Here is a 14541-nt window from a genome sequence, read left to right as displayed (position 1 = left end):
GTTCTTTCCCAAATTAAACAAAGCAAATACAAAAATCTTCAATCTTTTAATTGAACAAAACACACAAATGTACACTTATCACAATAAGTTTTGCTGTCTATAACTCGTATGACATAAGTAGTCCCAATTATAAAAAAGTCTGCTCAGTTGCGCTTGATCAGTTAGCCAGTAATAAAATAAGTTATAAAAACTCGAAAGGGGTTCAGCAGTTAGAATGAATGTCTTGGAAATGCGGATGGAATTTTAGAAACATGTTGTGAAGTCTTTGAAAAGTATCTTTGCGCCTTAGATGCGGCTTTTGGAGCTCGATTTCACTTCAAATAGTTTGCGCACAAAGAAGACCTGCAAATATTAGGTTATTAATAAAGGAAAAGCAAAAAACATGAATATACTCGCCTGTACTGAGCACGTGATCAATATGACCACAATTTGGCTAATCGAGAAGGTTTGAATATAAGCATTGTTGTCCAGGAGCAACGCATAATCACGCGATTCGCGATGACGACTGTGCGCTTGATAGCCCATCATATCGTTGATGTTGCGCTCCACAGTGCCAACGGAGGCCTAAAGAAATACATTAATGTGAATATTTGTAGTTTGATGTTTGGGTGTGTCTGAAAACCAGTTTGGCTTACAGTGAAGTTTTGCATGTTCAGCTGCAGCTGTTCGATCTCCTTGGCGTACTTGTCCCAGGCATCGTACTTCACCACCGTGATATAGATGTTGACCAGCTTGCCAGCGAATCGGGAGAACTGGTTGTCAATGCAGACGGAGTAGTAGCCACCGGGTGATACCTGATCCGTGTAGTCCGCAGTAGCCTGCCACTGGTAGGGCTTCACCACCTCACCAGCAGGATTGCGGACGGCGAAACCAGCCATTCCATCGCCTCCGCGCACCACCTATAAATTATAATTATATGATTAATTTGTTTGTATAATACGCAACTATAGCTTTTCGATTTACGATACGAAACTTAATATACTTAAAAACATTGTATGCAGCTATACCAAATTCATGAACTACATTACAATCAGATAGCTTTCCTACTTCATTAACTGAATTAATGAATTCGATTTGATTTATTTTAGACTATTACAGACTCGGCTACGGGGAACCCATCCATTGGAACCGAAGCATACTATAGATCCCAAATCCTATCTACTTACACTGAAGGACACGTAGAAGGTGGCTCCTGCCTTAACATACTGATGGTAGCAGTCCTCCTTACCAGCATCTATATGAACCTAAAAGAGAAACCACGTTCCCGGTGAAATTTGATGCTCTGGAGGAGTGTCAAAGCCAGCACCCACCTTGTAGTCCATGGCCACCGCTGGCAGATTCTCGTACCATGGCTGTTGGGCCTCCTGAGCACTGGTTACGTCGATCAAGAGACAACAACAAATCAGAGCAATCGGAAGCAGTAGATTTATCTGATCTCTCTGCCACGTCAATTGCATTTTGGAATTTATACTCGTAGGATTAGTGGTGTCTGGGAGGGGATGAACGCAGGGGGATCCAATCTGCCGTTTCCTCTGAGCTCTCTGTCAACAAAAAGGGGTATCTGCACCGGTTAGCTAGCTTTCTATTTGCCAAACTACCATAAAGTTAAATAAACGAATTCAATAAACAACCGACCTGTTGCTTAGAGATGGACTATTTGCTATGTGGTATTTTCTAGGGCAGGGCTGCCAGATCTTTGCAGCTGCCTGCACTGTGTAGCAGATATGCACATTTAAAAATATATATTTCAAAAAAGTATTTTTATTTTATTTAGTGTATTTAAAAAAAAAATTTATTCAAAAAGCTTTATAAGCAAAAATCAAAATATGTACTCGCAAGTTTTTAGCTACTAAAACACCCCTCCAAATTTTTACTAATTACGCACATGTAAACAGCTGCAACAGCCGGTCTAAAATAGGTAAGGCAACTCTAAAATTTGAATTGCACCTACGGTGATTAAAAGATAATTTAAGTAAGAACTTTCTGATTTACCGCTAAATTTGACCATTTTCTTGGAATACGAACATTGCACAATTCTTAAAGACTCCACAAGGTGTTATCCCCCTTATCGCAGACTTTCCCACCAATTTGTGATAACAAGATCTGTTTACATATGTACGTACATGTGTACATTTTGTTTGCGCCTTTTTTTTGCGATAATTAGAACAAACACATACGCACATCGAGTGCTGATTAACCTTTACGGCTTGGAGAGGGTCAGATAAAAACGTCAGTGCAAGTGGCACTCGCAATCATTCCACAGCTGCAGCCGGATCCAAAATGGTCATCGTCACGGAGGACGTATTCGCCAACGGAGAGGTGAATCCGTTCACCAAGTCAAAGGACACCATCAAGCGGTTCACCCTGACAAACGGAGCAGGAATGTCCGTGCAGTTGATCACCCGTGGAGCCACCATTACCAGCATAAAGACGCCCGATGCCAGCGGTCAAATAGATGACGTGACCCTCGGATTTGATGATTTGGCGGGCTATCAGAGCGAGAGGAATCCGTACTTTGGAGCAACCATTGGGCGGGTTTGCAACCGGATTGCCAACGGCAGCTTTTATCTGGATGGAAAGCTGGTGGAGGTGTCTAAGAACCGGGACAACAAGTTTCAACTCCATGGCGGCTTTGTGGGCTTCGATAAGGCTCACTGGGAAGTTGTGGAAGTAAGTGGGGATGGTGTTACTCTGTCCCACACCAATCCCGATGGACACGAAGGCTATCCCGGCAAGGTGACAGCCACGGCAAGCTTTACTCTCAGCGAGGATAACTGCCTCCATGTCCAGATGAGTGCAGTAGCAGATAAAACCACTCCCGTAAATCTCACCAATCACTCCTATTTCAACCTAGCTGGCCACAAATCTGGAGCCAACGGTCTCTACGAGCACACCATCGAGATAAATGCTTATGGGATTACTGAGACGGACCAGTCTTCCATTCCCACGGGCCGGATCACACCCGTGGAGGGAACAGGATTTGATTTACGTGTGTCCAGCAATCTGGGAGAACGCCTCAAGGCGCTGCAACCAGCTCGCGGCTACGATGACAACTTCTGTGTAACCTTCAGTCCACCGCAACCATTGGCCAAGGTGGCCAGAGCCACTCATCCGCCCAGCGGACGCTGGCTGGAGGTGGTCAGCAATCAGCCCGGAGTGCAGTTTTACACCTCCAACTTTATGCCGGATGTGGAACGCGGTGATTCGCCCATTCCCGGCAAGGATGGAGCTGCCTATGCCAAGCATGGTGCCTTCTGCCTGGAGACACAGAAGTTCCCCGACTCCGTAAACCACAGCAACTTTCCCTCGACCATTTTGCGACCTGGCGAAAGTTACCAGCACGAAGTCATCTACAAGTTTGGAGTTTCTCACTGAGTGAGAATCTTATCTTACCCATATATACGAATATGTACCATGTATCCGACTAATCAAGCAACCCGTAATTATTATAACCAATAAACCAAAAGCACGCAGATTATGCAAAGAGGTTCGAACACGACGCAATCATAAAACCGTAGCAATCAATGAAACCCACGAGTACGGGCAATATATAAAGCTGTTCAAGGGTTTGGAGTTGTAAATCAAGTGAAATGATTCTCCAGCTGGCGCTTATCGTGCAGTTCTCCCTGGGATTTGGCCAGGAGACTGGCTCCCTGCGAATAATGAATGGCACAGCGGCCAAGGCGAAGCAGTTGCCTTACCAGGTTGGACTAGTCTGCTACTTCGAGGGATCCAAGGATGAGCCCAATATGTGTGGGGGCACTATTCTCAGTAATCGTTGGATTATAACCGCAGCCCATTGTCTACAGGATCCAAAGTCTAATCTGTAAGTTACTTACGCATACTTCTGCGATTTATATATATTTATATTTCTCCCCTACTTAGCTGGAAAGTGTTGATCCACGTGGGAAAGGTGAAATCCTTTGATGATAAAGAAATCGTGGTTAACCGGAGCTACACCATTGTCCACAAGAAGTTCGACCGTAAGACCGTGACAAACGATATAGCCCTGATCAAATTGCCCAAGAAGCTTACATTCAACAAGTATATCCAACCCGCAAGGTTGCCCAGTGCCAAGAAAACATACACCGGTCGCAAAGCCATCATTTCGGGTTGGGGTCTGACCACCAAGCAACTGCCCAGCCAGGTGCTCCAGTACATCCGGGCGCCCATCATCTCGAACAAGGAGTGCGAGAGGCAGTGGAACAAGCAGCTAGGCGGCAAAAGCAAGAAGGTCGTGCACAATAGCTTCATCTGCATCGATTCCAAGAAGGGTCTGCCATGTCGCGGCGACTCCGGAGGTCCGATGGTCCTGGACGATGGCACCAGAACGCTGGTGGGCATTGTATCTCACGGATTCGACGGCGAGTGCAAGCTGAAGCTGCCCGACATATCCACCCGTGTTTCTGCCTACCTCAAGTGGATTAAATACTACTCCGGGGGACTTAAGTAGCTGATGTGGAATCATTAAAAATCGAATCTCTTTTCAAACGTGTGCTTTATTCTTATTACTTCATACAAACTCCCATACACTTTCTCGTTCTCCGTTCCATTTTCATAATATTCTCTTGTGGCTTTGCTAAATTTGTTATCATTTCTTAATGTTGGATTCGATTTGTATGTTATTTGTGACTTTGAAGGTCGTTTAAACAATTTGTTTTTGATAATGTTTAGATGTTCTCGTTTTGTGGGCTTGGTTTACGTGTGAGTGTGGTTAATGTTGCTGATTATTTCAATTCTCCCCTTGCTTTAATTTACTTTATTTGTTCTCGCTATTCCGTAAATGCAGTTCTCAAAATGTACAAAAACATAAATGGAAATGATTCAGTACAATGGTGGTGAGTGATATAATTTGGTTCTTTCAACGATTTTTTTAGTATTTTTCCTATATGTACAAAAAGTGTAAACGAAATTGTGGAAAAGCTATACAATTTGTTAGTTAACAAAGCGAATAAGTTGATTAGAACTCGGCTGAATAAATTAGTTTGTTTTCTCTTCGATTCGTTTTGCTTGTAGTTTTTAATTTTTTAATACGGCTGCTTGAAGACTTCAGAAAAATTTGTTTGTAACTAGCGTAAAATTTGTTATCTTTCGTTTAAATATATAAAAATGCACATATTATCCGTAGAAAATAATAAATTTAAAGTAAATATTAAATTGTTTTTGTTTTTTTTTTTGTATCTTTTTGGTAAGATTTTTCTTTATTTTCGTTTGCGGCTTGTCTTGTAAAAATGATCAAGTAATTTACTATGCGTTCAACTAGTTTTATTTTCGTATTGAAATATATATGCTTTATATATATATAATTTTGTAACTTTCAATATTGCGTTTATCATTTGCCTATAAATCCATAGAGTTAGTGTGACTTGTAACTATATGTTATCATAAATATTTATTATTACGGTGACCTGTTCCAATTCACAGTTTATATCGAAAACCGAAATGGAATTTTGCGGCATTTTGGAAAAATGATTCGAGAACAGATTTTCATTCGTTAGTTGAAGTGTAAATTTTGTATGCATTTCCTTCGTATAAAATTTTGGTTGGGCTTTTTGTATTTCACTTTAACATACGCAAAATATATTTTGTATATTTTCCATGTTTCACTTAACTAGGGCATTATGTATAAGTTAATATTAGTTATTACTTTTGCTAAACTTTGCCTTCTTTTTTGGTTGTCTTACTTTTATTTATACGTTTTTTGGTTTTTTCCTTTGTTGAAACAGTAACTTTCAGTCATCTTGTAATCATAATAGATACATATATGCAATATTACATACGTACAATAATATTCTGGTTTCGTAATTTCAATTTGTTATGAGCGCCGCGTACAATGCATAAAAAACGCACCTCCTTTCTTATATAGTGTGTCGTGTTCGTGATTCACTTTCGATTAGGTTTCCCTCAATATCGGTTGTATAAAAGCTAAAATTTTTCCGCTGCATATGACAAAGTTAATCCGCGCTCACAATTTTCATAAAAATTTCCCGGTACCGCTCAAGCAAAATTTGATTAGATATTCGGCTTCGATTTTTATCATCAATTGTTTGCTTGGTTTTTCTTTCGTTTTTCATCTTCTTTTGGCAGTTAACGTTTGTTAGGTTCTTTTGACATGTTTGTGGTTGCTTTTCTTGTTGCTGCTGCGATATCGGCTGAATATCATTGATTTCTCGTATGTATATCTTCGTTATCGTTATCATTAATTATGTATATGCTAAGCAACTAACATTGGACCATTTCCATTGCGCGACGCACTATATAAGAAAACTAGCTACTTGATTAATTTACCTTTATCCATATACGCATATATCATATATATATATATTATACTCGTATTTATATATTTATATTCGTATTATAATGCAGTTACGTTGCGTTACGTTATTGAAATGATTTACGCCGGCAGCCGGAGCACTGCCAACGAAAGGAAACCCATGGCCAGCAACACCCCGATCTCAGGCCCAGTTCCAGCCCAGCGGAAAAGTATTGTACAGCGAAAGCATCCATCCGGACAACTGCCTCTCGATCACGTGGAACAGCTGCTGTCGCAGGCAGATCCCGATGGCCACCACCACGACTATGGCCGCAAAAAGTCATCAGTCGCATTCCGGTCCCTCCGAGAAGTGACCCCGCACATCCAAGGCCGAGGCCAGCTGAAAGATGATGTGCGAAAGCGAGGGGTGCTCCAGCAGTTCGTTCGCTGGCAGCTGCGGCTCACAGCGGGGTCTCATGTGTCGACCCCGGAATCCGCGGTGCAACCGAAGCACCACATCACAGAAGACGAAGCGGAGGATCAGAGTGCGCAGGAAGTCGTCGCCGAAGAACTGCACGTAGGAGGAATCTGCAAAAGGAGATAGATTATAGTAAGTACAAGGGGTAAGTATAAGAATAACAATCTCAACAGTTGATATCTTTCTTTTACAGCCGACAGATGACCCACCTATAAATCCAATGCCCTGCTCGATCTCATCGATGCGACACCGGGTGACGAGGCGCGAGGCCTCCGTGATGAAGCGGTCCACGTAGGTCTGGCAACGTTCCCAGTGGTGGATGGGCACGTCTCCAACGTTGCAGATATAGCAGAGGGCGGTGAGCGGGGAGTGAAGGAACAACGTAAACAGCGATCCATGATGCTGGACATCAGCTAAAATAAGGCGAAAAGGGTATAAGTGCTTGGGCAGAGCAAAAGGGATAGAGATCCTACCCTGGAATGCGGGCGGCACATCCTGCGGGGACATGAGCACCACCAGCGGCTGGCCAAAATAGCGCGGTATGTGCTGAAAGACAAACGAGTTGTCCGAGTCGATCACAACGAACATTGGCCGGCGTGTGAACGGATATAGATCACCCGGATATAGGCAGTGGTTCTCCTTGTACGATTTTCCTCGGCAGGACAGCCCTCCACCATCCACGCTGTCCCGCTTCACGCTGGTGGCCAGGCCGCCCAGCTCGTAGCCAACTGGAAAATTCAATGATTAATATAGATAACAACATCAATAGCATAGTGATGTACTCACAATCCTCGGGATGTTTGGTGGTAGAGAAGCAGCCATCGGCGGACATGTAGAGGAGCAGGGCACCGCCCAGTGGCAGTTCCTTAGAGCCGCTGGCGAGGAACACCAGCAGCTGGCTTATCGAAGGTTTGTACAGTAGATACTTGTGGGGATTGTCTCGAAAGGCCCGTCCGTTCTCCATGTAGCCCTTGGAGCCCGGCACTCCGTACGGCGGTATTCGGCTGGCAGCCGGACTCGCATCGTGCCCATGGAGTCCGTGGGCCATGCTCAGTGGATTCGTGGTCGACTCCGTCGGCTCGCGCTCCAGCGTCTGCAGCATCCGGAACATGTCCATGGTCAGTTCCGAGAACTTGGCCTGCTCGCAGGCGGAGCCCACGATCAGGATCTCCTGCAGGCTGAGCGTCATGTGCGGCGAACGCTCGCAGGGCGGCGTCGTCAGCGGCGACAACCTAGAACCGGAACCACTGGACACATCAGTCAGGGTAGTCGCACTCGTCCTCCGGCGGATGGCGGGGCCCGTGCTTTCACAGAAGAATTGAGAATGCGGCGCACTAATGAGGTGACAAGGGTACGGGTGGGAGAGTGTGTTCTCGGGGGGAAATGAAATGATAACGAAATGATAACATCTTGTGGAGTGTGTGTGCGGTTGGACAATGAAACTGTATGTTTTACTTAGGGAATGTAACTAGACATTTTCCATCAAACCGTTTCATTGTCCCACCTGGATCTTGTGATTGGATGGACGGGTGTTTTGGGGGACAGAGATCATGGTTAAAGTGCGTGACAAAATGACAACGGTGAGTGTTCTTTGGTGTTTCAAGTCTTCTGTGATAAGCACAACAAATGAACATAATCAACGGCAACGGAACTCAAGCAAAACTCGTATACCTACGCAAACAGAACAGGGCATATGTGTAGGCATATGCGGACAGATAGAGGCTATACACTTGGCCACCCACAAGCTGCCCAACCTCCTCCTCCGCCGACGAAAGCACGGGCAAACACGCGTGTACGGACAGAGGCTGTGCTAACGACTCACCTGTGCGACAGGATGATGGGATTGGAGTCGGCGTGCAGTACGGCCACCGCCGCCTCCGCCTTGATGAAGCCCTTGATCTCCTCGAGCACCAGCGACCACTCCAAATGATCCTCCGGCTCGTAGCTGCGGGGAAATCTGGGGATTAATACGGAGTCAAAAATGGGCCACAAAGTAATTACGTGTTGGTGTACTCCTGTATTTGTTTTTCCAACTCGGTGACCAGCTCCCGCACCAGCTTCATCTTCTTGAGCAGCAGGCACACCACAATGAACCGGGCATAGTATCGCAGCTTTTTCACCATCAGATCCGGTCGATCCTCCTTGGCCGCCCGCGAATAGTAGGCCCGACCCCTAATTGCCGCATAGAACTGATACGCCTCGTTCAGGTAGTTGGTTTCGCTGGTTCTTAAGCTAGAGAGGAAGGATTCATATATTAGAAATCATTCATCTTTCTATTGGCTGTCATACTTACTAATAGTGATAATAAAGCTGGCCAATCTTGCTTGCTATTTCTCCGATCTGCCAGCGCTTCAGGCCATACTTGGAGTCCAGCACCATGCGATGTTGCTGCTGGAACTTCCACAACTTGGTGTAGACATCGAAGGTGCGACCGAAGTAGGCCTGCCACTGCCGATGGCCATACTGAGGCAGATCCCTACAGATATTCCATTGGTAACCAACTCAAAATGGTTCTTCAGCTATTCAGACTCACCTGAGCCCGTTGAAGAGCTGCTTGGACTTCTCTAGCAAGTGGCAGAACTCCAAAACTAGCTTTCGATCCTGTTCTTCCGTCGATTCCATTTTCACCATGCCGTTCTTCTCAACCTCCACCGCAATGTGTTATGTCTGCGAATCGGTTCTGCTGCAATGGAAGACATTCGTATGATTAAACTCAAGTGCTTTTGGTAATTTAACAGAAATCTCTATAAACTATGCCTGCCGCCCATAACAAACTGAATCATGCGGTTTTTCGATATGTATCTACCCATCCGCCTATCCCCATTAACATCTATCTATCTATCTATTGGTGCACGTATCTATACCAAATGAGGAGGCGGGCCGACTGCCCACTTGAGATTCATTCAGCCGCTCGTTGAGCCATTGTTGATGTGGATAATGTGCATAATGACGAGGATGATGTCAATGGGCCTGCTGCTGATGCCGGGAATTTGCTTACAATAAAATGAAATGCCAATGCGGCTTTTTTGCCCCACAAATACTACGCGTATTAAATTTTTAATTTTTATGTTCTCCAAACGAATGTCGTTTGGCTTTCGCCTTTGTTTTCTAAGCCGGCGAGGTATTTCGAATTTAAAGTCATAACTGAAAGGAATCCCGATCTCGATGCCGATTTCAATATGAATTCAATTAAAATTTCAATTTGGTAAAAACAATTATGTAGCCTTTTAAGTGCACACGAACAGATGGATGAGATGACCCGGATGGGAGATGAAATGGGATGGGACAATCGTTATACTGGCTATGCATCAAAAGCTCAATTAATAACGCCCGACCAGGCGACCAGGCGAAATTGTTTGCACAGAGTAAAAAATAAAACACACAGACACACACACATACAGACAGGAGCGGAGGAAAAACCCGGAAAATGTCGAGCAGGGCAGAGCGGAAAACAGAGTAAATGCACAAAAGGGTCGGCAGTGCAAATGGCGCCGCAGCGGCCACATTGATTTGGCTTTGGCCAAACTAGGTCGTTCCACAGAGCACAACAACTTTCAATATGAGCTCATCAGCCAGCAGCCCAGTACACAGAGAGAAATCTGAATGTTTATGATCAATTTAGTAACTAAATAGCTGAATTTAAGCAGTCAACTTGTTGAAGACTTTTTTCTTCCTCTAAACAATTGAATTATTTAAGGCAATAGATTGTCCTTTCATTTGAGAGAAGAATGTTTTTTGTTTATTTTTCAACATTTTCTTTCTGTGCATCTAGAATTGGTAACTGGAGATGTGAGTCGGTAGCTGGGATATGGAGTAAATATAGTTTTGTGCGTTTTTTTTTTTTCGGCAACTGGGAAACTGCGTCAAACATGCGTCACCTCTGCGAGAGTCCAACCAACAAGTCGATGTGGGGCACACTCAGCGTGGCAGGACACATTTATGGCGCCCTAATCAAATTAAGCTTCCATTTAGCGCGTTAAAATTACATAATATGAAAATTACGCATACGCAGCGTTAACAAACAAGCAGCGAGTGGAGTATCAAAACAAAAACAAAGCTGACTAACCAGCTCGCTCACTCAGTCACTGAATGACAGACTGGCTGGATGCTACTCCTCCTCCTGTTGCTGACTTCATCATGGCCCGGCTATCATCCTCGGCAGAAGTTAACCAACATCATCAGCATGTCAACATGTGGACGCCGGAAATGAAGAAACACAAATACTAAGCAGAGTCGTTGCCACTGCTATGCTGCTCGTTAACACCCTTCCCCGCGCCAAAAGACTCCCGTCCTGTGCCGTCCTGGAACAGCTCCTCCCCGCATCGTCCTCCTTCCCACCACCAAACGTAGACACACATTCGCAGTTGGTGCAGGGCTGCGTCAGGATGTCGTCCTGCCACCAACAAGTGCGTCAGGATTGGCTTTGAAAACCACTGAAGGTGTCATTCAAACTTAAAATAAATTTCTGTTTTTATCGAATCATAAATAAAAATAATGTGTTTCAAAATACTTTTAAAAGCTGTGAGAGTACATAATGTTATGAAATTTGTATGTTAAAAATATCTATAATCCTATTATTTTATAAAATAGAAAACTATCTAACAACATTTAATGTACTAATTTATATAAAACTACTTCGTCTGCCTAAAAATAAACCATGTTCAATCCGTGACATTTTTGTCGCCTGGCTGGAGTCAGTCAGTAGTTAACGTGGAAAGTTTTTTCACTTTTTTTTGCGCTGTTGCGTGTTGTTGCTGTTGTCGTTGTTGCCTGTGTGACAATGTGTACAACAGCAGCAACAACAACAAAAACAACAACCACTACGAGAGTGAGTACAACTGTTGGGGAAAATCCCAATCCCAGTCAAACAAAGCGTGCAAAAAAAAAGCAAGCAGAGGCGGAGTATGCAACGCACTTTGGCGCCCATCGGCAGTGCGTGGGGTAGGGGGGTGTTTGTTTGGGGGTGGCGAAAGGGGTGAAAGGGGCTCGGTGGGCGGAGTGGGTGGTCCAGTCGCGCTTTTGACTGACTGCCAGTGCGTGCATGTGTGTGGGTGAGTGTGTTTTTCAATGCCCGCCAGCACTTCTGCAACAGCAACAACGGCAAAACTACACAGCGAAAAATATTGAAAGCCACTCAAATCAATTAATTATAAAAGTTATTAAACAAATAAGTACATTTCTAAATTAAAATCTTAAAGCAGCCACATTTGTTAAATGTCTATAGTATGAATTAAAAATGTTGGTGTCTAAGGTAATTTTGAAAAATGGTTGCTATTTTCTCCGAGTGGAGCGAAACTATTCGCTGCTGCACCGCGCTCTTTGCTATTTGACAAAGCTGCACATTTTTCCGTTTCGCTCCTTTTCTTTCGGAAAGTGTGTGTTTGTGTGTGTGTGGGTAAACAGGGAGGCGCCGGTGGGTGGGGTGTGTAATCCTTCGAAGGCATTGTAGGCTACACATTTAATGGCATTTTGACGCTGCCGCCGCTGATAATGATGTTGTCGTACATGCAACGTCCGCATCCGCAGCAAACTTCAAGTTGTCTGTTGCCTCTGTTTTCCCGTCCTGCTCTCCATCTTTCCTGCTGCCCTCCAAAAAGGACCTCCCCACCACAGCCACATCCTCCGTGCAGCCGTTCAGTCATTAGGACTTATGAATTTCGGTTTAACAATTGAGCGGCTCAAAGTGCGATGGCAGAGGAGGTGTCTGCAAAACTTTGGCATAGTTCAGCCTTCATAATTAATGGCAGCCTAGCTGGAATAAAAAATAATAATTCCAGGACGTACATATAAAAACGAACTACTTGAGTGGGCCAACTTTGCCCTAATGATACAGGCAGGCAGACAGACAGACAGACAGTCGGTCCGAAAGTTACAATTCTCATATCTCGCTGCAGACATCACAAGCTGCAGAAAAACTTTGTCAGGACCAAAAACCGGATGCGAATGACCAGCGGAGAACTTTTGCCTTGGCCCCCAGGACACTTTTTGTGAACTGTTCGACTGTCGCCCGGGGGCAATTTACATTTCACATTTAATTGGCAATTTCTATTTATCGAAATTGATCTCGCACCGAAGTGGGCGAAGGATGTTTGTATTTTAGCTGCCAACTGTGTACAGAACTCGGAAAATTAAATATATCACTGTGGAATACTTTTGATAGCCATTTAAAAAGTTTTTAATTTGAAAACGTAAAATGTTGAACGTTTTAAGTCAGCACTACAAAAATACTTCAAGATAATTTTCCCTAAAAATAAATATTTTTAAGTTGCTAGCGGGTAAATCGAATTCGCAAGCATAAAGTTACTCCATTTAAAAACTATATAACTTGTATCCTTTAGAGGTATAAAATAAATCTCTGTTAGTTTCCCCTCCCCCTTTCGGATTTCTATAGTAAATGTACTATATAGCAAGTTGAAAGAATCACAGTTTCTAGTTGTTGTGCACTATTTTTCATTTCTCAGGGGGAACCCCTCCGCACACTCACATTTTCATTGTTGTATCTGCTGCTGCCACCAACAACAACAGAAACAGGAGCGGATGCGGAAGTCGCAGTCGCAACCTCTGCTAGCAGTCGCGTCGCCCTGCACTTGACATATGTTTCGCCGGATCTGCTCAAGATCGTATTCTATAGCTTAGCGCTCGAACACTTTGCCACTTTTCACTCACTGCACAAACGCGGGGGCGCTTTTTATTTTTTTGCCGGTTTGCAAGTTGCCCTTGTTGGGAATTTCACTGAGGACTTTGGGGGCGATTCGAAATCCGTTGTCAATATTTAACTGATATTTGGGTAGTATCCCGGAACTGGAGCATTACGTGCTGGGGGGATAAAGCGGGGAGAGCGATTGTGAGTGGAGAACGCTGCGACCGTCGCGTTTGGCTGCACAGTATTGAATTTTTTCGCATTTACATTTTTAACGAGGAGGGTTGGGGGTTGGTATTGATTTTTTTGCCACTTTGACAGCTGCCTGGTGCCAGCGATGGCCAACAGAGGGCGTCGCTGACAGTTGCCAATTTCGCGGGGGATGAACAGCTGACTGGCGAAAAGCCGTTACCAGTGGAGACTTCCAATGGTAACACTCTACAGGGGTTGTAAATTGACCAAAAGGTACGGTAGGTGGCGCCACTTTCGAGTCAATCAGCTGGTGAAGTTCCCTGGGGTGTTCCACAAGTTATTATTAACCCATAAAGACGCTTTTTACTAAATAAATTTAATTCTATATACACCATATCTTCAGTAAATTTTCGCATGAATAAAGAATAATTCCTCCTCCTGAAAACCAATGTTAAAATTTCGAAAACTCATATCTTGTTCTGTTTCTATTTTTATCTAGGTTTCACACTACATGAACACATTTCTTGAGTTTTATTGCAATACATAAGTTCAATAACATTTACATTTCGCATTACATAAAAGCGTTTTAAATTATATTTGGTTGGTTGCTTGATAAAAATGCGACTAAAATTGTTGCGGTTTTATGGTAAGTGCTCTTTCACTATCACAATGAAATAAATTACATTGTTCGGATACAGTATAAAATAAATATATGCTTAAGTGTGTATACGCTACATGTAAAACAGTATCTAGTCGCATGATAGGTTAACCATATTATATGGCAAATACAGATACATATACAATCCTCTATCTATCATTACAAGACGCCAGATTTTTCTCTCATTTGGAATATGCGCGTGGCTTTTCAGTCTTTCAATAAATCCAAAAATCTAAACGTCAAAGCGTCCTAGTTATATCGCCTATATGTAAAGTGAGTTTCATAGACGTAAGATAGATATAAGTTTAGTTTTTATAGGT

General features: G+C 43.6%; 4 protein-coding genes across 10 annotated transcripts; 2 read left to right on the top strand and 2 right to left on the bottom strand.

Moving 5' to 3' along the window:
- Positions 1–27: 27 nt before the first annotated feature.
- On the bottom strand, positions 28–1663 carry LOC6610970 (transmembrane emp24 domain-containing protein B). The gene is made up of 6 exons (XM_032719113.1): positions 1636–1663; positions 1311–1541; positions 1167–1244; positions 636–899; positions 397–564; positions 28–342 (listed from the first exon to the last, which is right to left on the bottom strand). The coding sequence occupies exons 2-6, from the start codon at positions 1455–1457 to the stop codon at positions 286–288; spliced, it is 714 nt and encodes a 237-aa protein (XP_032575004.1). The 5' UTR covers positions 1458–1541; positions 1636–1663; the 3' UTR covers positions 28–285.
- A 343-nt stretch (positions 1664–2006) lies between these two features.
- On the top strand, positions 2007–3478 carry LOC6610969 (aldose 1-epimerase). Its single transcript, XM_002035490.2, has one exon. It carries the CDS (start codon positions 2281–2283, stop codon positions 3373–3375), a length of 1095 nt encoding a protein of 364 aa, XP_002035526.1. The 5' UTR covers positions 2007–2280; the 3' UTR covers positions 3376–3478.
- A 99-nt stretch (positions 3479–3577) lies between these two features.
- Positions 3578–4491, top strand: LOC6610968 (chymotrypsin). Its single transcript, XM_002035489.2, has 2 exons — positions 3578–3826; positions 3886–4491. The coding sequence occupies exons 1-2, from the start codon at positions 3591–3593 to the stop codon at positions 4451–4453; spliced, it is 804 nt and encodes a 267-aa protein (XP_002035525.1). The 5' UTR covers positions 3578–3590; the 3' UTR covers positions 4454–4491.
- On the bottom strand, positions 4482–13665 carry LOC6610967 (protein SCAI). 7 transcript variants are annotated; one of them, XM_032718189.1, is made up of 9 exons: positions 13216–13663; positions 9265–9414; positions 9025–9207; positions 8745–8963; positions 8554–8688; positions 7518–7978; positions 7205–7459; positions 6941–7144; positions 4482–6841 (listed from the first exon to the last, which is right to left on the bottom strand). In XM_032718189.1, exons 2-9 carry the CDS (start codon positions 9360–9362, stop codon positions 6597–6599), a joined length of 1800 nt encoding a protein of 599 aa, XP_032574080.1. In that variant the 5' UTR covers positions 9363–9414; positions 13216–13663; the 3' UTR covers positions 4482–6596. The 7 variants fall into 7 exon arrangements, with proteins under 7 accessions (XP_032574080.1, XP_032574079.1, XP_032574081.1 ...); XM_032718188.1 differs by having other exon boundaries at positions 8554–8676; positions 8733–8963; positions 13216–13662; XM_032718190.1 differs by having other exon boundaries at positions 7518–7963; positions 8554–8676; positions 8733–8963; positions 13216–13662.
- Between the last annotated feature and the right edge of the window lie 876 nt (positions 13666–14541).

Source organism: Drosophila sechellia, chromosome 3L (assembly GCF_004382195.2).
Source record: "Drosophila sechellia strain sech25 chromosome 3L, ASM438219v1, whole genome shotgun sequence".
Classification (NCBI taxonomy): Eukaryota; Metazoa; Arthropoda; class Insecta; order Diptera; family Drosophilidae; genus Drosophila; species Drosophila sechellia.
This window is presented reverse-complemented; position numbering and strand designations above follow the sequence as displayed.